The following is a 21,694-nucleotide window of genomic DNA, read 5'->3' on the forward strand; positions in this document are numbered from 1 at the left end:
GTGGCTTCACTGAGCTGCTTCTAAACGCCAGTGCCCTGAATGACTTACCTGCTTCTCGCTATCTGCCTGGAAGAAACCCCGAAGCAAGCCGTGGTCAGTTACCATGGGAACGTGTGGCCGAGTTTCAGGGCAGTGAGGAAAGCCAAGGAGTCGAGCAGAGAGTGAGATCACGGAAAAGCGCGTCAACGGAGCTGTTCTCTTCACGCTCCGGGGAGCTTCCCTGCCCACCCTTGAGAAAAGGGGTCTCTGGGATACAAGCCACTCCACACTGGTCTTCTTACCACAGTTCTCTTCATCTTCTCCACTGTCACAATCGTGTTCACCATCACATCTCCAGGACACGGGGATACACTGAGTGGAGCGGGCGCCACAGCTGATTTCATTAATGCGGCATGTTCTCATATCTGTTGACGATATACAGTCTCAAAAGAGCCTCCAAACTCATCAGGGCAAAGCTGCTGTTCCTGTGCTGCCTGTGAGTGGTCACACCTGCACCTCAGTGGCCTGGCCGGCGGATGCGATCGGACCTACCGTGGCGGAAGCCTGGGGCGGCTCGGGAGCCCTGCCAACCTGTGCCACCTGGCAGTGCACCTGAGAGCCTGGACCGTGTTACTCCTTCAAGGTTCCATGGCGCGCTCAGTCCTGGCTTTTGTTTTACTTGGCATGGTTAGGCTTACTGGCCGGCCTGCTCCTTGACCTTTTTTTTTTTTTTTTATATCGGATATCAGATAAGGTCACCCGATGCCAACTTCATTAAAGGCTGGAAGGTCTAACACCTGTGAAGTCTTCCTTTGACTAGATTCCTTTATAGGCTTCTTCACAACCTACTTTAGACTGGCAAAACGGGGACGGCTCCTGAAGGTTGACCTCACCGGGCCATCCTCAGGGCCACGTCTTTGTGGAACCTGTCTTTACCTGTGGGGACTTACCTGCCTTGACCAATGTTCTGATCGCTCCCCTTATTTCTTGCCTAGAAAACTGAGATGGACACATTTAGCTTCCTTTCTGCTTCACTGTGTTTTGTAAATCCTATTCCAGACCTAAACTTCGCTCCTATTGGGACTGCGTATTCAGTGCTTTCACAGGTCTCTCCTGCTTTGAAATGAACGCCAAGACATGCTTCACCACGACAGTCAAAGGATCCCAATTTATCTGTCCCAAATCCTCCTCTTCTGTGATGTCACAGACCATTTCCTGAATATCAGCCTAAGGACACAGACCTTTGAATACCTATGAGGTTTCTCTTATTTAAGAACAAGCTGTAAGCTTTACCCTACTTCAATAACCTTAGGTAACAAGTTTGTTAAAAATCACGACGTCCCCCTATATTTAGCCACCTTACCCCATCAGTAATTGATTTTTTTTTTTCCAATCGCCTAAGTTGTGCAGCTAAAAGCTTATCCTTGGCGCAAGTGGTCCCTCATATAGCTCAGCTTCCAGGACCACAGTACCATCTGCTTGGAGTCCTAATTACCAAACATTTGCAATCTATGCACCTAGTCAAGGAGTTCTTCATCAAATCTGCTGGCTTCCGTCGTAAATATTCAATAGTGAAGCTACCCAAGAGGACGTGAGTCTTGTTAGACTAGGGAGAACATTCTTTAAAGGACACGGATCGACTGCTCGTGACTCGACTGACCTTGGAGTCAAAGGGCTTACACATCACGGTCGGCAAAGGGAAACTACAACCAAGTTTCAGATGAAACTATACTTGGAGCTCTGAGACACAAACCAGCCTGGAAACATTAAGGTCCAAAGCAGTCACTCACGGCACTGTTCGGGGCTTTCGTCAGAGCCGTCTTCACAATCGGGATCTCCGTCACACTGCCACCGGCTGGGGACACATTGGCCATTGTTGCAAACAAAGTCCGACTCGGCACATGTCTTCTTCACTACAAAAGTGTATTTGCAGGGTTAAAGTCGAAGTCACCCAAGAGCTTATATTCCCATGGGGGGTAAAAATGAATGATGGTACGTTGGCTTCTAACAATAAGGCTGAGTCAATTGGCTCTCAACTGACAGTGTCCAGGAGAACACTAGAAAAACCTATTTTCACTTTTCCAGAGGAGAAAGGGGCCCACTTGAGAGAGCTGGAGGGGACAGAAGGCATGGTAAGGTTGCTCATTACCTGACAGCTCAGGGATACCTCCTAATGAACTTCTTGCAAGTTTCATATTGTTGAGTGTAAGTCATAGTTTCATGCTTTTATGCATTTCTTCCAAGTCATTCAAATAACCTCCTAAGGTTTAAAAGCCAAACATTCCATCCTATGACTGGATCACAGTACAATTGTTCTAGGGGCTTCTCTAAACGGCCCACGGGTTTAGTGTAGAGTTGGGACCCGCTTCAGGACTGAATATTGTCACTCCTACAGGTCTGTTGGGGTAGAGGAACCCGCCCAGTAAGAAACAGAGAAAGCTTAAACACAAGGACAAAAGAAGTCACATTTAGAGTCCTAGAGACAGACTAACATCGACTGACTGAAAGTCACCAAAGCTGCTGTGGAAGCTACCAGTCTCTTTGAGGCCTAGAGTGAAAATCGCCTATAACAAGGTATCACGTGTGCTGTGAATTCCTGCTAGGGCAGGACTTTTCTCCTAGAATTTTGGTGACTCAGGTTGTTGTCCAAATAAGGAAAATCTCAGGAGGAAGGGGACACTGTTAAATACCAGGAAGATAAGCATAAACCTGGACTCTCTTAAACCAGCCGGGTGGCTTGGTCACCTTCTCCACAAGGGAGTCAGAGAGAAAGAAGGAATCTCAATAAGCAGTCACACAGGGTGTTCTAGGCTCATCCTTCCCAGGCTGTGTTGTTCGTCTCTCATGTGCCTATACTTTCTACCTAAATTTCCAGTTTAAGATCTTCTTCTCTAACGAATATTCTGTACTGGTAAATCAGCGTAAACCCAATTAATTTGCTAAAAACTTGAAAGGGACTGCTTCAGGTCCAGGGTTTGAGCTGCATACAACTTGCAGGGTGTAGGGGACGCTAAAGTACAGGGCCGCTCTCGTTTCGCCTCAGACACCGTGCGGCAGGGGAAATCGTGACTACGGTCAATTCCGAGAACTCACATTGTGGTGATGAATCATGATGATCTGAAAAGGATTATTCATCTCCTTGAATTGTGTAGCCAAGGAAACAAGAAAAGCCACATTGGCTCTTGGATTCGCACCTGTTTGTAAAATCCCTGAAATACTCAAACCCCAGTATTAACGGTGAAGGCCATATCCAGGGCCCATGTGCTCCCGCGCGTGTAGGAAGGTGCTAGAACGTCCGTAGAGCTGCTTGCTGCAATTCGACCTGTGATGGTCCTCAGGAAGAGGAGGCAGGAAATGGCTTTAAGGAGACCACACTGGTTTGAAGACAGATTAAAATGGTACAGGGATGGGCAAGAGGGGCAACTCTGCAAAGTGTGATGGCAAAAGATAAACAGGGACAGACAAATTGCTTGAGTTTGTCTCTCTCCATTCTGAACACAGTCTGGGAGGGTCAAGAAAGGCTGTTGGAATGGGACCTGAAGAGGTGGATAGAGATTCAGGTGTGCCACCGGGAAGGAGGGCTACCTGTTTCCTCCTCGGAGAGCTGAAGTTACTGATTAATCAGATCAGCCCAACACTTGTAAAACAATGAGTTACTGGGACCCACGGAAGCACCTGGCTTCTGGAGTCTCCGCTTCAACTGACTGAAAATGCTGGTCGACACGTGGAAAGAAACAGCCCTGCTGAAATTGCAACCAAGTTCAGCATCAAGAGGCTGGATAGGAAGAATACTACAAGGCTTTCTGAGTTTTAAGCATTTCTGCTGCCTTTTTCTTCCAGGGAGGAAGATCTCAAAACAAGCATTCAGAGCTTCCCTGAGCAGGGCTCCCATGTGCCTTCTCTACCTTCAGAACCACGAGGCAGAGACCAATTCTGGCCAAGGATATATTTAATTTTTGCCACCTCATGTGATTGTGAGTGATAACTACATCTACCTCCTCAAATCTTCCCAATCTTCCTGCTGTGTGTCTGGAAGTTATTGAGGTGGAGACTATTCTTAGGAAAAGCCGGTGGTGACCCCTAAGAGGCCCCAGGTTAGGTGCTACCAAGTTAGATGGTAAAAGGAGGCTTCTGGAAAGAACAATGAAAGACAAAGAACAATGGGTCTTGCCAAATATACATTTGGGAATGCAGGAAGAATTGTTACTTTCCAAAAGAAGAGTTGCCAAGAGTGAGTCCTTGCAGGGAGATACTTCATGAAGGATTTATATCACCTACGTAACCTAGCAGTGGCAAGAACTCCATGTCTTGTAGGATACACTAAAATCCCAGTTTTACGGTGTAAATAGGGGCACATTGATGCCAGGAAGATTCTTGGTCCTGAGACTGGAGATGAGTTTCTCCCCTGAGACTAGAAAGGATTTTCTGTTGTTTCCAAATGAGCTGCAAGTCCCTATTTCGATGTACAAACACCTATGCTATTGCTCGGCGAGCTCAAGCATAAGATCGTCTGCCATGATGCTTAGGCTATGCCATTTTTGTAATGATGCATGAAAAGCAGAGAAAGGCATAACGAGATGGCAATTGATGCAGTCTACATTTGGCTTCTATTTTTCTTGTGTGTTTCTAATTTGTACAGCGGACATGTGTATATAACCTCTTTTAAGAGGCAAATGACAGTGTTGTCCCCGGCATTCGTACACAGCATCGTTTCAGGATTTTTACACCACAGAACAAAGGGATCAAAAAGCAAACTGGGGCATATATTCAGGGTACCTCCATGCCACCTTGATACGTATTTCTCAGCTGTGGTGGCTCCACACGAGGGTACACAGATTGCATAGGGGCATTTCTCACAGTGATCTTTGGATAGATGCTGATCAATGCTTATGATGGTATATCCCCACTTTCCTGGGGAAAGACTGTCTTCCACTCTGCTCAACGCTTTAGAATTACCAGCTGTGGTAGGCAGAGAATTAAAAAAAAAAAAAAATCCTTATCTGATCTATGATCTGCACTGGCCTGTATTTTCTATGCCAGGAGTTTATTAACCTTATAAAACCTTAGGGGATTTCTTACTGCTCGTGGCTTGCTTTATTTTCAGGGGTGGGGATCAGAGCCATTTGAGAATTAAATAAAAGGAAGTCTGTTCCAAGCAAGCTTCTGTCTCTGCTTCGGGTCCTGGGGTCCCCTCTCCTTGTTTCCTCTGCCACATGTTTGCCTGATCTATAAACAGGTCCTGTCATTTGAAAGCACCTCCACTTTATCTTCCACATCCCACACTCAGGTTGATAGCCCCATGTCAAACATTCAACTATATTCCTCTAGACCTGGACGTATAGACTCTTTGGAGTTTTTATATATTTTTTAATATATAAAATATATTAAATATATTTAATAAATATTTTTATTATTATATTTTATATTTTATATTTAATATTATATTTAACATATATGATACATATTAAATATATATTGAATATATTTATATTTATTAAATAAAAATAAAATATATTAAAATACATAATTTTAAATATATTTTTTAAAAAGTTAATTTATTTTGAGAGGGAGAGAGAGTGCACGAGCAGGAGAGGTGCAGAGAGAATTCCAAGCAAGCTCCGTGCTGTCAGCGCAGAGCCTGATGCGGGGCTCGAACTCATGAACCTTGAGATGATGACCTGAGTTGAGATTAAGAGCCGGATTCTTAACTGATCCCCTCAGGCACCCTATTTATTTATTTAGCATTCAATCAATATAGTTCAGGGCAATTCTTAGCCATGGATCATAGTTTCCGAATCTCAATACATTTAGAAAGAGCATCACGGTAAATGCATGTGTCCTCGTGGGGAGGCCAGTGATGCTGTCAGGCTCTTTACTTACCACAGTTCTTTTCATCGCTGCCGTCAGCACAGTCTTCGTCCCCATCACATTTCCACAACAACGTGATACAGCGGCCATTTGTGCACTGGAATTGGGATGGTTCACATTTGGCTTTTCTTCCTAAAATCAGGAGGGAGCGCTTAGCTAAGCTGGGATACAAGTGTGGTAATTCAGACATGCAAGTTACCCCAAAACCCGTGGATAGGGTCCTTCTGGGAGGGGCAGCTGCAGACTCAGCAGGTAGAACATTCTAGGGGCCAGGGTGGGGTGGGCACTGGAGCAAAGACTGACTGCGACTGAGTTCTTAGCTGGGCACATGCCATCTGGGGAAGACTAGATTTCCCAGCCTGTCTTGCAGTGAGGCATAGCCATGGATGGGGCTAAGGTCTGGCTACTGGAATATCAACAGAAATAGTAAATAGGACTTCTGGGAACTGTCCTCGAAGGGATAGGGATCCCATTTTCCTGCCCATTTTTCCTTTCTGGCTCGTGAAAAGTGGCCCTGGTGTCTGCAGTAGTGATCCTGGGCTAATGGAGCCAGACCAAGAAAGAAGGAACCTGGATTGTCCAGAAAACACGGGGAGTGGGGTCGGGCTTCACCTGCCTCTAGCTTTGTTTTCCCTCCTTTAACTCATTCCTGTAGCTATAATCACACAGCCAAATCCTAATCCATTAATAGCATTTCTTGGCCATATTCTATACTGTGATTCACAGAGGATGCCCCTTATTACAAGCAGACTAAGGGAGATTTAGAAGGGGTAGCAAGGAGGGGACAGAATAGAGGTTTAGTACATGGCTCTTCATCTTAGGATTTGAGGTCTAATTAGAAAAAAGACAAGCTTACAAAATGGCTCAAAGACAAAGATCAAGAAGGTACAGTTGAGAGGTGAAGAGATCCTTTTTAGTGACGGGGGCGGGGAAGGGCGTGTAGCACCACAGACCTGGAGTCTATTTCTCTGAATCTCCGTTTTCTGATGGGTATTGACTTCACACAGTGGTATACACTCATACTTGTAAGTAGAGGGTCTTTTTTTTTTTTTTTTTTTGCCTGGCATGGGACAGCTAGCATTCAGGTGTTTCCTACCATTATCATGTCTGTCCTTCTGGAGGATGTGATTTCTTTGACCTCAAAGGCAAGGATCTGGTTGCTTAATGCGAGTATATACTGCAAAGAGGCAAGAAGACGAGAGGTGCCCCGTGGCTCGTACAGATTACTTAGGGAGGCCTTCCAGGCAGAAAGCCCTCCGATGCCCTGCCACCTTTCAGTATCTCCAGCTGTGGCGTTGCTGGCCTGAGAGCAGATGGGACAGTGCCAAGCACAGACTAGAACTCTTGTGCTGAGTACACAATACTCTCCTTGGCCTCGTTCGGCTCCTCCCCACTGTCCGGGGGCATTCTAGACCTGCGTGGCTAATTCCCTGGCGGACACGAATTTTGGTCCAAGTCAGCTTTGCCCTATGAATGTACATTCTTAGCTACTAAATGTATCGGTAGCTATATGTGCCATTCTGTTGTCAAGGGTCTAGCTAAGCGGGGCCCCAGCTACAAAGCAGTGTGGTTTGATGGCGTTCCCTACCTGTGTTTCATACTATGTGTTCATTCCACAAGTAGGTTATTGGGGGTAAGATGTCAGGGATTCAGAACGGTAGGTGTTGGGGTGCCTGGGTGGCTCAGTCTGTTAAGTGTCCGACTTTGGCTCAGGTCACGGTCTCAGGATTCATGGGTTCGAGCCCCGCGTTGGGCTCCCTGCTGACAGCTCGGAGCCTGGAGCCTGCTTCGGGTTCTGTGTTTCCCTCTCTCCCTGCCCCTCCCCTGCTCCTGGTCTGTCTGTCTGTCTGTCTCCCTCTCTCTCTCAAAAATAAATAAATATATATATTTTTAAAAAGTTAAACAAAATAAGGGTAGATGTTGTTGCCAGGAAGTGGCACATGCTGATTTTTATACTGCTAACCGATTTGGAGTGGCTGCCTCCCCCGCCACCGGGCATATAGTCTCGATAGATTGTGACTGTTCTCAGTGCTGCTCTAGGGGCCGTTGGCTTCAGTTCTCTGTCCCCACGACTTCTGAGGGCTATAGGACTGGTCAGGATCTACTTAGAGTACTCTGTGAAAAGCAGACAAAGAACAGTCAGTCATCAGAGAACATCAATAGAAATATGGTTGGGAAGACCAGTCAGGTTGCCATGAGGACGCTGTGGAGACGGGAAGGCTCTGAATTTGTTTCTCAAGGTTTTAGTGCCAAAGGTTGTTGAGTCAAAATGAGCCAAAAACTCAGACATGGATATCTACAGGGCCCAAAAGGTAACCGCACAATCAGGCTTGGACGGGGAGAAGAAAGTAGGTGTCAAATGTCGCTTTTCCGAGGGCGAGGTACTGAAAGATCGTGACAGTGAGTTTGGAAGCCGCAGAGTACATGGACACCCAAGCTGGCCAGGGATGCGGGACAGGCACGCAGTACAGTAAGGATGGCGTTGGGTTCACTGGCACCTTTAAGGAGGGTCTCTGAACACAGCTGTAGCCAACAGTCAGTCCTAAGTGACACTAAAATTCCAGCAATGCTGCTTTAAGGGCAGATCCTGAGCAGACTCTGGACAGACATTAGCCTTTTCTTTTTTAAGTTTGTTTGTTTGTTTATTTATTTTGAGAGAGAGAGAGAGCGCGCGCGAGCGAGTGCACGGGGGCAGGGAGAGAGGGAGACAGAATCCCAAGCAGGCTCCACACTGCCTGTGCAGAGCCCCCACGCGGGGCTCGAACTCACGAACTATGATACCATGACCTGAGCTGACACCAGGAATCATAACTGTTTTCTTCGTGTGTATTCGAAGGCCGTAAGACAAACAGAAGTTTACTTTCTACCTTTTGTGATCTCAGATATCTCTATACTTCATCCAAGCTTCTGCCCGACTGTCATAAAAGTATGTTTTGCTGGGACACACACAAGATTCTCCATTACCATGGGGGTTAGATGTGGAGACAAGCTATTGACTGTTGCTGCTTGTTTAAAAGGGGAGCAGGGTCAGGGTGGGGGTGGGTAAGGCTGGCTGGCTGCCTTATAAAGGATGCCTTCTTTAAAGAGAGGTGAGTAAAGACCTTAAGTCTTTTTGGCCATGCCTCAGTTTCTTGTTATCTAAGCACTCAGTTGTGAGAGATGCCTCCTGGGCAGGAACTCCTCCCGGTTCGGTTTAATCCCCTGCCTCGTGCACAGCAACCAGGGCTTTGACGCCAGAATCTCGACTGCTGTGACCTCAGCCAGGCTGCAGGGCTGTGGGTCTTCTGTCCAGGTTTCAGAAAGATTCTCCCTCACCCGTCTGGTGCTCAGCTGGCAATGTGGCCGTACACAGCTCCGGGAGAACCGAAAGCACCAAACAAGTTAAGAAGCTTTTGGTTCCCAAAGCTTTTGGGGGATTACAGGATTGTGGACCTGTAGTCTATTTTCATCCATGACAGTTAAGTCTCAGGTTCAGCATTAGTCTTGCATAAAGCGAACGGGTTGAGCTTGCAATCATCTATACCCAAGGTGCTTTTAATTCTTAGGCTAAGGCCAACGATGCCTCAAAAAATAACCCTGTAAGTAGAGGCTCTAGACATCTGTATCCCAGCGTCTCTTAGCTCAGAAAGGAGAACAGTTGGAGTAAATGTGTTTTTTGGCAGGTTCCTCAAAGCCATGAGGTTTCATGGGAATGCCTTAGCACCAAAAGGGTGGATGAACCAGGGAGAAAGGCCATGACCGTGGGGAACCTGGTCACAAACCAGGGGAATCCACCTGTTTCCACCGGGAAGGCTTTCTTTTCAACACAGGAGTTTTGTGTTTAAGGATTTAAAAAGGGCTCTTTCTGTTGCTTTAAGACCTCAAACTGTTGGCCTACATCTGGGTTTTCTTTTAGCTCTGCTACTTAAGAATGAATAACCCTCCCCTTTTGGGTCAGTGGGTAGGAAGTCGCTTGTACGTAGCCACCTATGGACCTAGTCACAGCTGTTTGCATTATCGTGTCATGAACGAAGGCCCAGAAGTGTCTGTCAAAGGCTAACTGCCTAATTCTGTCACTCGCACACATGGAATCAGACCCTGCAAACTTAGTTCAAGGCACCCTTGTCCCAGGAACCTCGTTTACCTAAAGAGTGAATGCTGCTTCCCAGACAGGTTGGCAATTGACTGGCTCCAAGAAATTCAGAATTTTAAATGCCTATAGAAGTCGATCTGCTGTTGTCTAACTTTCCCCGCAAAGGTTAACAGGGAAGAACAGTATGGAAGCTTCATTGAACTGTACAGATCTCACAGCAAATACAAACCCTTCAACGTGGGCTATGCATTTCCCAAGAGGGCTCCGGGCGGCCCTGAGTGCAGAGGGGTTTCTGAGTATCGGGCTCAGGTGTGAATTTGAACCTGCACCAAGGGGCTCAGGCTGTCACTGTGCTGGGACCAGCAGGGCCAAGCATTCAGATGTCTCTCTCTCTCTCTCTCTCTCTCTGTCTCTCTCTGTCTCTCTCTCATTGCTGGAGCACACGGGTGTTATCTACAGGAATTTCTTGAGTCCATTTGTTTTGCCACTTCTGGGGCCACCGAGGGCATTTATTTTTAGTCCCGCTCACTTTCGCTGCTACTTTAATGCCAATCTTTCTATTTACAGGCTAAAACTCCTCTCAGGACAAGCTGACTTCTGAGTCAGCAAAGCAGTTTTCTCTCGAGGGAGAGGAGGCTAGTTAGTGACAGGAAGTCAGGAAAACAGCCTGAGTGTCAGGCACAAAGGTTGTGTCCCTGCCCTCGAGTCAGCCTCTAAAGCACTTGCCGTAACCAGTGAAAAACTGTTAAATACGTAGGTTAATCCTTCTCATTCACTGAAACAAGTGAATCTTACAGTCCCACTGACTGTTTTTCCATTGACATTAGATTCAGATAATCTCAGGAACTGGGGGTAAATAATTTTTTAAACATTGTTTGCTAAACGCAGCTCTAAGACTTTAGTCTTTTAATTCAGGTAGATTCTGCATCGTATACTTTGAACGTTACGATGCCCCATCTATGTATCAGGAAACCTGTCCACAGAAGGGGGGGAGGTACAGCCCTTGGGTGGTATGAGAATTTGAACCCGGGCATTCTGTCTCCAGACACTAAGCATGCCCACAATCTAAAACACCTAACTCAGGACTACTTCCCGCTAGAATATTTCTGTTCATTTTTGGCGACTCAGGTAGTGGAGTCAGTTGAAAGCAATCCAGAATTAGGCAGTCTCACCTGTCCGGATGACGCTATCCTAACACAGTCTTATTGTTGAGGGATGGTCTTCCATCCCTCCCCCATTTTCATTTAAAAAGAAAAAGCTGCTAGTGTATCTTCAGCGAGGTGGGAGGGGGGTTTCTACAAGGACTACAGAGCTTGGTTCTTGTCTAGGGCACATTGGCCGAGTCGCGGCATACTGGGGAGCTATTAGTTTCTGTGGCGGGTGGACAGCTACGTCAGCACGAGAGTTTCAAATGCACTGGGAGCAGAGCGGGGCCCACGCTTGCATTTCTGAGTTTCCAGACAGAACTGGTGTTGCTGGGCCCTGATCACACTCGGAAATCATTCCCTCAAGGTTAGGAGGCTAAGATTCCACCACAGCAGAAGGGACTATGTCATTTTAGGGATTGGACTGCACATCTCTTGCCCCCATAAGCTGTCCTGCCCATCACTGGATGGACACAGGTGACAAATGCTGGTCTTAAGGCTGACAGTATGGTGACAACCTGAGGCAGGCCAAACTCAGTCAAGATGCCTTAACAGCCATGCACCATAAATAAGTTCTAAAGTCTCTCTTCTCTTCCCCAGGAGCTCTATTCTTGAGGGGCTCCCTCCCTTGCTCGAAACCAGTGGTCCGGTAGGGAGCCCCGGTTCTTGTCCCCTGATGTTTTGCCATCAGGCCCTGGCCCTGTCCAGGCTCTCATCCCTTACCTGATGTAAATTCCTCTCCAGTTTCTCTGCCTGAGGGTTGCCACAGTCTCCATCCAAATCGACACGGCAATGCAAGCAGCCTAGAGTGGCCTGAAAAGCCAAGGGTCCTATCGCTTCTAGGCTTCTCACTGGCTCTAGGGCTGAGCCTTGCTCCCTCCCTACTTCACCCAACTTTTCCCTCTTGGTTCCCACCAGTCACCTGCTGTGAGTACACCCAGGGACCCACCCCCTTCCCCAGGCCTGTGCCTGCACCGTTACTCATGGTATTCCCGTCCACTTATCCACTGGATAAGTGTGCACAGAGGTCTGTCCTTGAATGAGGCCCTCAGGTCCTCTCTTCACCAACCAGGTGAGGTCTGGCTGCTTCGCCATGGTCCCCTGTGCCTATCACATGGGTGTCACGTACTGGGAATACTTGTCCTACCTGCCTGTTTGCATCTCTGTATCTTCTAGGCCCCTTAGAAAGGGCCTAGAATTTGTAACTTGGGACCAGGTTCCTGACCTCTAAAGATTCTTTGGGCACTGATGAGTATTCCTAGGTGGAGAGGCTCTATGCTATAAAATCCACTCTTCCCTCTGCCTGTGGGCGTACCGTCACCTCATCTTTGTGCCACTTTATTACCTAAAAACTGTGCGCTTTCCACACTGATCTGCCGGGGGGGGGGGGGGGAGTGTGTCAGTGAGGGTACGTCGGCCTCATTTCCCTGTGAGTAGCAAGCTTCCAAGACCCAGGGAAACAGTAGCAGCAGCTAACTGGTAAAGTTAGAAATTTGACGTAGGGGACCCGGATTTCACTTTGGACATGTTTTGGTGCTCTTTGGTCACGTTGGTAGCAACCCACTCTTGCTTGAATCTCGTCACTTTTGTAAGATCATCTGCAGAGGTGGAATAGTGTCTGGCTTTGTCAGATTCAGGTCTAAGTGCTTGGGGACGATTGGGAAAACATAGGCTATCACACACGTAGTGGGGGAGAACTCCTGTGACCTTTGGCTGCTATCTGCCTGTTGTATGATTAAGCCCTTAATACGGATCTGCTCCCTTCTCTCCAGAGCTTGTAGTCCAGACTGTCTTTGGAACATTGATTTTCTTTTTTTTAATTTTTTTTTTTTAACGTTTATTTTCATTTTTGAGAGACAGAGAGACAGAGCCTGAGTGGGGGGAGGGGCAGAGAGAGAGGGAGACACAGAATCCGAAGCAGGCTCCAGGCTCTGAGCTGTCAGCACAGAGCCCCATGTGGGGCTCGAACCTACCAACTGTAAGATCATGACCTGAGCTGAAGTCAGATGCGTTACTGACTGAGCCACCCAGGTGCCCCTGGAGCATTGATCTTCTGATCTGACTTCCCCACTAGACCAAATGCCATGAAAGAAAGGACTAAGTCCGTAGTTACTGTGTCCACCCCCCACCCCCACGCCCTGGCCATTCCTGGTGGTGCTCAGTAGATGGATGTCCAGTGGTTGTAAGCAGAAGTACAAGGGACGCCAGCGTGAATCTACCACCTACTCAGGGAACCTGCAGATGAGTTAATAAGTCAGGTCTCGGGAAGGCTTCTTAGAAACACGAAAGACTAGGGGCTGTCTACAACTCAACAGTATTTGGTGGGAAGAATTAAGTGGTAACACGTGAAGTAATTTGCAAGTGTATTTAGGGGAAGTGTGAGGTTATAACATCCGAACCCGGGAAGCAATTTGCAAATGTTGTCTATCAGCAAGGTTTTATCATCTCCTTTGCTGGGCAAGTTGCAAGCCCGGCCCCACCCCCTACCGCCAAAAGCATATACATAAATGGCTATATACATAAAGGCTCCTAGCCAGGAGGGCCAACCCAGAAGACCTGAGTTGGTGGCAAAATCATCCACTCCAGCCAGTGGTCCCCATCTTCTAGTTTCTGCCCCCAAAGTTACCTTTTAAAAACAAGAGCGTGCATGCCCTTCCCTAACTCTATCCACCCGTGGAACATTTTTAAAACACAAAGAAGTCAAAGGCTCTCCAAGCAAACATTAAGCACACCCCTCCTTTTTTTTTTTTTTTTTTTTTTTGCATAATCTCTGTACTGTCTCCCAGCACCCAGCATGCATCATTGTGCGTAATTTAGGACCCCCATATAACCAGCAGGCCTAAGCTTTCCCGGAACACATCGCACGAAGGAAAAAAATAGGCTAACTTGAAGGTATCACCTGCCCTCTCAGGGCGTTGCTGCTGCGGGGCTAGTGTATCTAACCAGGTGGCATTAGCCATGCTTAGAGCTTTTACTGCTAAGTCAACAAAACAGGTTAGCCAAGGGACACCAATTCATATTGAAAAGGGCAGAGTGAAATGATCCAGCAAGATTTCTGCTACAGTGAAGTCTGCAAACTAAAAAGCGATCAGTCCTCCAATTTCCTAGCTAAAAATTCTTCAGCTGGGGAGAGGGGGAAAAAAATGTCCCTGGACCACTTCTGCTCAACAGATATATCTCCTCCGTCACCTCTGCAGAAGGTATTTTGGGGCCCTTTGTCTTGGAAGTGGTCTTCATGCTGTGCCCTGAGAACTCTCTTGAGATTGACTTAAAGTAGAAGGGAACACACTCGACCATACTGAGTCTATCAACTAACCATCTAGAGAGAGGCACACCCTGAACAGCTCTCCTAAGGCAGGTACATGTGTCATAAACATCATTACAGACCTTATCACAGCCCTTTGAGGCATTTAATGTCTTCTAGGCTAGTAGGTGAAGGTGACTTTCCAAAGAACGGTCAGTAGCCACAGTAAACGTAATTATGACTTGACATAAAACAGGTAACCGCCTACCCTTGATCATTCTTCTTTCTACCAAAAAGGACAGCTTCACTCACGTTCTGTAAGAAATGGAAAACGCTCTAGATATTTAATCTGAGGTACCTATTTACCTATGCTGTGCTCTGAGTCTTCCCATCTTTGGCTCAAAACGCAAAGCCATGTGCCTGAGAGCTGCCTACTCCCTTGATCTTATGGCCATGTTTGAGGAGTTCTTGTGGTCTTATCAGTTTGATACTTGTGGAGTAGAAGGGGCTTGGAACTACTTTTCATCGCGTCTCGAGCAGTAGGTGGTAGTAAAACTGCTCCCGTGAAATCAAATTGATGATTATTTGACTTTACGAAAGGCAGAAACACTTCAATCAGGACTTCTTCAAAGCAAGGGGACTGCCGTGCCCTTACTACCTTTGCTTATTGTGGTAAAGTCTCAACAGTTGGCTGCACTTGGCCTTTACGCAGGCATCAGGCATCTGGGGCCGCAGGCTGGAAAAGGAAAGAATCCTAACAACACAGGACAGACATCACAGCTAAACGTCACATGGAGTAGCAACAGGCCGCTGCCCGGAAGGAGGTGCTCCGGCTTGAGGAAGCTGTCACTTGCCTGCTGATCCTCCTTAAGGAGTCTAGACTCACATGTTCATTCCTCGGCCTGAGGCTCGTGATCGCCGTGACACTTTCCCGCGGTGCTACAGGCTGGCTCCAGTGTATTTGCTCCTTGCCCTCCAGGTCTCCTCTTACTGCCGGCTTCACCAACCGACTCCCGAAGTTAGAGAAGTTTCTGCCTACTCATTTTCCTGGTTGCTGGCCACATCTGAATACCCCTCATAACACCTTGGTTCTTCCAGACTCTGGCTTGAAAATGTGGTACCCCACAGCCTAATCCTGAGCACCTGGGCTGGAGGAACACGTGCTAAAACTCCCAGGTGTCTGCCATCAGGCATACTACACTACTGAACTTCAACCTCTCTTGTTGGCCTAAGTTCCAGGCCAGGATATCAGGGCACAGCTGCCCATCCCCCATCCTAGAATATTTTATATGGCTACCCTGAGCATGTATGGATGTGGGGAGGATTTGGGAAGAAGGGATGTAGAGAAAATGGCCAAAAGCCGGCCCATATGGCCTGGGACTTTGAACTTCAGACAGGAGCCAGTCTGGGTTGGCTTGGGATCCATTCCTCCTTCGGCCAACCCCGGATTCTATCCACATGAAAAATGATGTGCCTCTCTTCCTTGGAAGAATTTAAGTCTTGAACCGGCTCCTACTTTTCACTACTCATGGCACCACACGTGTTTCACACGTGGACGTAGGGGAGCCAAGGTGACCCTCACCTGCCTCTTCCAAGGTGAACATAGAGCTTCAGCTAACCCATCTCAGCAGTTCAAGTGCATCCCCAGCTTCCTGTAGGATAAAGTTAACCCCACATGGAAAGCTATCACATGTTAAATTAAAAGAATAGGAACAGAACATGCACCAAAAATGAATCTTTCTCCCACCTCCTGGCCGGTTAGCAATAGTTTCTGGCATCTCAGTCTTTCGAGATGTTACGGAAAGTATAATGCACGGCACTATTGTGAGAAATCGTTGAATAAGTTGGGATTGCTCATCCATTAATGATTCATGTTCCAGTCTGCAAATTCTTGTAGGCAGGACTTTTCCAGGCTCTTAACGTGTGTGGCACATTAGAGGCTATCTCCAGGACTCGCCTTTTTCAAGGGGAAAGCATTTCAGCGAACAGTCCGGGGGAGCCTGTCGGGTCTTGTACATTCCCTTAAAGATAATACTCCTCTGGCTGCTGTACGCGGAGACATGTGACCAACCCAAACGTGCTCGGGCGGCCAGCCAATCGCGGAGGGCAGAAAAGCCCGTCCCTGCTTCACATGCTCGCTCGGGACAGCTGGACCAAAGGGCAGGGGGGCGGTCGGAGGCTTGAAGCCCCCACGTACTGCCCTGCCGGAAAGAGGCTGCTTGACCGCACACTGTAAAGTTGGCTCACTTTAGGAGACACGTGACTGCAGGCAGGCAGGCCGGCCTCCTAGGCCACCGGGCTGCAGGAGCTAGGGACTCTGAAATGGGTACTCGGGACGGGGGCACCTTCCTGCCCCACTGCCGTAGAGCTGGCCAGCAAGCCCCGTGCTGTCCTGTCAAGATCACTCCGGGGACCCGCCAGGCTTCCCACGGAATCCTTAGAAGGGCTTGCTGTCGCCTGCCCAGCAAAGTTGTGCGGCTCCAAGCGGAGCGTGGCTGAGCACAGGGCTCCCGGGCCCAGTGCGGCAGACCCTGGGGACTCCACGGCCGTCACCACCGCCACTCGCGCTACTCCCTTTGATCTATTGTTTGGAATGAAGGCTAATTACACAGTCACCAGATTAGGGCTCAATTCCTCTCGAGGAAATCTCACCGGGAACCAAGAGCAGCAAACTAACCTGATTAAGTCTTCGTTCCGCTCCCCTCCCCCGTTCAGCTGTACGCGAGACCCGAGAGGTTTACAAACACTGCGCGAAGGGGAGCGAGCCGGGGAGGAACACCCGGTGGGGAGTCCTATTTGAACCCGTACTCCAGAGCGACCACCGGGCGCCGGGGGAGTCGCAGTCCGGGTGAGCAGGCTGTGCACTTGTAGTGGCTCCCCCGGAGCCCGCCCGCTGCCGCCCATTGAACGTGCGCCCGCTCCCCGCCGCCGCCAGGGTCTCGCTGCCGGGACCTGCACCCGGCGCCCCGCGTCCCCGCACACGCCCACCTGCGTCCATCGCCCACTCACCCCCCACCACCACCACCTCAAGTCCCAGGAGCGCGCCCCCGGTTCCCGAGCGCGTCTCGGCCCGACCCGGCCCTCTGCCTCCTTCCTAACACTCCGCCTGGCAGACAGAACCATTGTTCAGTGGCTCCGAAGCCCACATTCCCCAGCCCCGACCAAGCAGGGTGAAAAACGAGGCAAAGCAGTGGCTCTGGGGGAGACAGTGTTAGGGAATGAAGAGTTCAGGCCAGGCTTTAGGATACCCCAAATCCCGCTGTCCGCCCGCCCCCCCCCCCCCCTCCCCAAGCCCGGCTCTCCGTAGCCGCGGCGATGACAGTCGGCTCAGAGGCGCCACCAGGGTTGGGAGGGAAAGAAGGCGAGCTGAGCGGAGAGGCGCCTCCTAGGAGGGGGGTGGGCAAAAGGAGACCCGGGCCTCGCCCCCCCCCCCTCCACCCCCTACTGGCGCCCAGGCTGGGTCCGGGCAGCCAGCGGAGGGGCGCGTCCTCACTCACCCGCTCCGGTGGCGCGGCTCTCCCGGGGCGCCCAGCACAGCGCGAGCAGCAGCCAGAGCGCCCAGCGCGCGGACGTGCCCATGGTGCCCGCCTGGATGGTGCCGCCGCTCGCTCCGCACAACAAGTTACCAGCCCTTCGCGAAGGAGGAAGGAGGTGGGGGCGGGGAGGGGGGAGGGGGGAGGAGGAGGGGAAGGAGTTAGCAAGGGGGAAAGGGAGCGGGGAAGAAGAGGGCACCCCCCCTCCCCTACAACTTGCACAATCTCCTCCCCACCAGCCACCCACCCACCCACCCACCTCCCCGGGCTGCAGCACCAGTGCAAGCCGAGCCGGCGGGCAGAAGATAATGCAGGCGCTGCAGAGGAGGGGAGGGTACAGGAGGGGAGGGGAAGGAGGGGGTGGGGTGGGGAGCCGAGAGCAGAGGAGCAAGGCAGAGGAGCAAGGCAGAGGAGAGCGGAGCCGGCCGCGGAGCACCCACACTGGCGGCTGCCTCCGGAGCGCGGGGTGAGCTGCGAGGAGGGGGCAGGAGGGGGAGTGGTCAGCGAGGGGTGAGGGGGGTGTAAGGGGGTGGGGAGCGGCGGCTCCAGCCCTCCTTTCCCCTAGACGCGCCGCTTTTATAAGCTCCGGGCAGCCAGGTGCCTGCGCAGGGGGTGTGCGAGTCTGAGTGCGAGCGTGTGCGTGCGTGAGTGGCCGTGGCCGTGGCCGCCGCCGCCACCGGGACTGCTCCTGGGGCCCGGCGGCTCCGCGCGTCCGCCCGGGGCTCACGGGGGCCCGGGGCGGCCGCTGGTTGGCTCGCGCGCCGCCCTCGCCTCCAATCCCCGGTGCCTGCCCTAATTTCCTGATCCAGGGAACCTGCCGCCGCAGCAGCTGCACGCTCCCTGCGGTCGTTACTGTACCCTCCCGGCGGCCGGCGGCAGTAGTTAGCGCTGATGCAACTGCTGCTGCTGTTGCCATCGCCTTCCCGCTAACGGGGCTGGCCGCCCGGGGGGACTTGCGGCTTCCAAGGGCAACACGCATCTCTCTCTCTCTCTCTCCCTCTCTCTCCCCCTCCCCCCTTTCCTGCACCCCAGAGAGGCTGGTACTCTAAGGCTGGTAGGTAGCGTCTTCCTCGGGCCTCCTGTCTCCACCCGAAAGTGATGGAAGCCCCGGGGGGGGGGGGGGGGTGTCTCAACTGCACGCCGAGGTGCCATTTTCGCCAAAAGTGAAATGTGCCTTTAAGCGAGAGCGTGTGTGTGCGCGCGCGAGGGTGCGTGCGTTTGTGGTTTGTTCTCGGTAATGGAATGGGACTGAAATAACCCAGCCTGGGCGGACGGAATTTGCTAGCGCAGCCCTGCCTTCGCTCATCCACGATTATAGTTAATTGATAATTGCACAGAACGGTAGTTTGAGGGCCTGTAATTAAAAGCTTAACCTTTTCTTGTTTGGGGGAAGCGGGGAACCTGGGTTGGCGGTTCCTGATACACTTTGTAACATTCAATTATGAGGCTTAGGGAAAGAGAAAAAGGAAGTCAAGGCCAGGATTCCTTTTAAGGACTGATTCTTGTTTGGTACCTGGCGGTACCTGAGCTTATGATTTGTTGTTTGGGGTGCTTCGTCTTTCTCGCACACTTTCCCCTGGTTGAGGTGCGGGGTCTGCTGTGGTCTTTTAAGCGCTTCATGAGAGTTGCAGGGCGTACCAAGCTATTTGGCTTTTAAGTTTTTTATATTGGATGACCCCACATTCACAGGTTTGAGGGGATCTCATTCTAGCACGGGTCTCTTGGTGATCTGGTGGGCACTGCTTAGCTATATTCTCTTTGCCCCAGTGCTTCTGGACATTTGTCAAGGCTGGCCACCAGATGGGATGTTCGTTAGGAACCTCCTGTCTCCAGGAGATGGCCAGAGGGGAAAACTTCAGGTCAGGACACACTTTGCTGGGGCCAGAGGATGTCAGGGTGGTGACTGATCAGCCTTCAAGGGTTCCATCCTGTGTGTTGGTGGAGTGTGGCACTGTAGGGCTTTTTGCATGCTGTTTTGCCCAGCCTGTGCTTGTGCACTCCGCATGAACTGCAGCAGCCATACACATGGGGCATGTGAAACGGAATCCAAATTTGTTGTAGGCCGTTCAGCAGTGAAAACGCACGCAAGGGTTGTTCCCCTCGTGGGCATGAAGGTGTACAGCCTTCGGGGCACATCGTCTCCGGTATCCTCAGGGTTCTGAGAGACCGTCTGAGAGTGAGCTGTGTCACTTTCCAGAGGAAGAGATGAGTGGAAATGATATGGGAAAAGTGCCACGTTAATAAATAGTCATGTGGCTTGTTTCTAATAGTTTGCTCGGAGATCAGTGCCTGGGTACCACGACCTAAACACGAGTATGACAGAGTAGGCACACGGCTGACACACACGTGTTGTGATTTCTGGGTATAAATAAACCGCCGGTGAATTTAGCTGAGGCTCTGGGCTCCATCGTGGCGCTTTATTGTTGCTTCGAAAGGAAGCGTAACTCTTGGCTCTACCTCTGATTGGCTGTGCAGTGTAGGAAAATCACGGTGCCTCCCTGTGCCTGCCTTCTGCCCTGTAAACTGAAAACAAACCAGTCCACATAAAGTCAGAGTGCTCTCTGGTCTCAGGGACCAGCTTGCTGCAAAGCATTGATGGTTAGAAGAAAACAGCTATAAGAAGAAAGGAGTTTGACGAAGAGAGAAAAGGGCTGGATAACCAAGATGATGACGTTTATCACGAGTGGAGACTGGTGTGGTTGAACTAGCTGGTCTCAGAAGGGTTAACACCGCTAGCTCCAGGAGCCTTCAGGGAAATGCAGAGGCAGCCATTCACTCCCACAGTCCATCACATTCATTTTTGTTGTTGTTGAGACAACACACATCGGGCATCCTTGGCTCGTGGTCCCTGTGTTATGCGGTGGGCATATGGAGATGCCTCCCCAAGGAACTCAAGGTCTGCTGGGGAAGGCAGAGAAGCAGCAGCTCCGGCATCCTCTGCACAGCCCAAGGAATGCTCCAGGTGCTATAAGATGACAGGGGAAGAGTAGCTAATCTGGCTGGGGAACGAGCGTGTCCAACAAGGCTTTCCAGAGCAAGTGTCTTGGGGCTGGGTAGACGCATCATGTTTCTTCCATGTTTATTCCAGTTCTTAGGACTGGTGGGCACGTGCTGGGATCCCACCTTCCGGCTCCCCTGTTGGTTGGGCGGGACTGAAAGACGAATTATGGCCAATTGTGAGAAGGCACAGGGCGCCACTTGGGGACTGGAGCATTTCATGGCTTGCAGTGAGACCCCGTCTTTTGTCTGCCGTCTGATGACCAGAAATGCTCAAGCTAGGACTGCTTCGTGAACCCGACCTGTGGATGACTATGTGAGTAATTCTCTGCTGTCTATATGGGTCTGGCAGTGGTCACGTAGAGTAGAGGTCAGCAAATGGCCAGCGGCCTGCTTTTGGAGGGCTTAGGGATCTAAGAACAGTTTCTACATTTTTAAAAAAGGATTATACCAAAAACAACCACCCCCAAAACAACAAACGGACAAAACAAAGAAGAAAAATATGTAACAGAAACCCTATGTTGCTCGCAAAGCCTGAAATATTTGCCACCTGGGTCTCGGGAGAAGCATTAACTAGCATTAACCCTGGCTGACTCACTGGGAGAATGGAGAAGGAAGGTGGGGTTGAGCAAGTTAAGAAAAAGGCAAAAGAGAATCAGGTATTCAGGGCCATGCCAGGGATGCAGGATGTTTCAAGGGTGAGTTTCAAGCGGGCCAATGGGGTGAAAGAAGGCGGAGGAAAGGTCAGGACTGGATTCTGTGGAGACCTGTACGTCATGGTGACTTTGCTCTCCATCCTGAAGGCCGTGGCGAGGTGATGGGCTTTTTTTTTTTTTTTTTTTAACTTTAAATAACT

General features: G+C 50.1%; 1 protein-coding gene across 4 annotated transcripts in view; it reads right to left on the reverse strand.

Annotated features, from left to right (window-relative positions):
- VLDLR (very low density lipoprotein receptor) overlaps positions 1 to 18,200 on the reverse strand; it is a 30,362-nt gene extending 12,162 nt beyond the window's left edge. Inside the window, exons 1-5 of one of the 4 annotated variants that reach the window (XM_078436052.2) lie at positions 18,101 to 18,200; positions 17,806 to 17,939; positions 5,860 to 5,979; positions 1,770 to 1,892; positions 282 to 404 (exon numbers count right to left, since the gene is read on the reverse strand). In XM_078436052.2, coding sequence (XP_078292178.2) covers positions 282 to 404; positions 1,770 to 1,892; positions 5,860 to 5,979; positions 17,806 to 17,887 — 448 coding nt within the window. In that variant the 5' untranslated portion in view covers positions 17,888 to 17,939; positions 18,101 to 18,200. Of the gene's footprint in view, positions 1 to 281; positions 405 to 1,769; positions 1,893 to 5,859; positions 5,980 to 17,805; positions 18,080 to 18,100 lie in introns of those variants that run through there. The other 3 variants (XM_081790860.1, XM_081790861.1, XM_081790862.1) reach the window with 3 other exon arrangements.
- Between the last annotated feature and the right edge of the window lie 3,494 nt (positions 18,201 to 21,694).

Source organism: Panthera onca, chromosome D4 (genome assembly GCF_046562875.1).
Source record: "Panthera onca isolate mPanOnc1 chromosome D4, mPanOnc1 haplotype 2, whole genome shotgun sequence".
NCBI lineage: Eukaryota > Metazoa > Chordata > Mammalia > Carnivora > Felidae > Panthera > Panthera onca.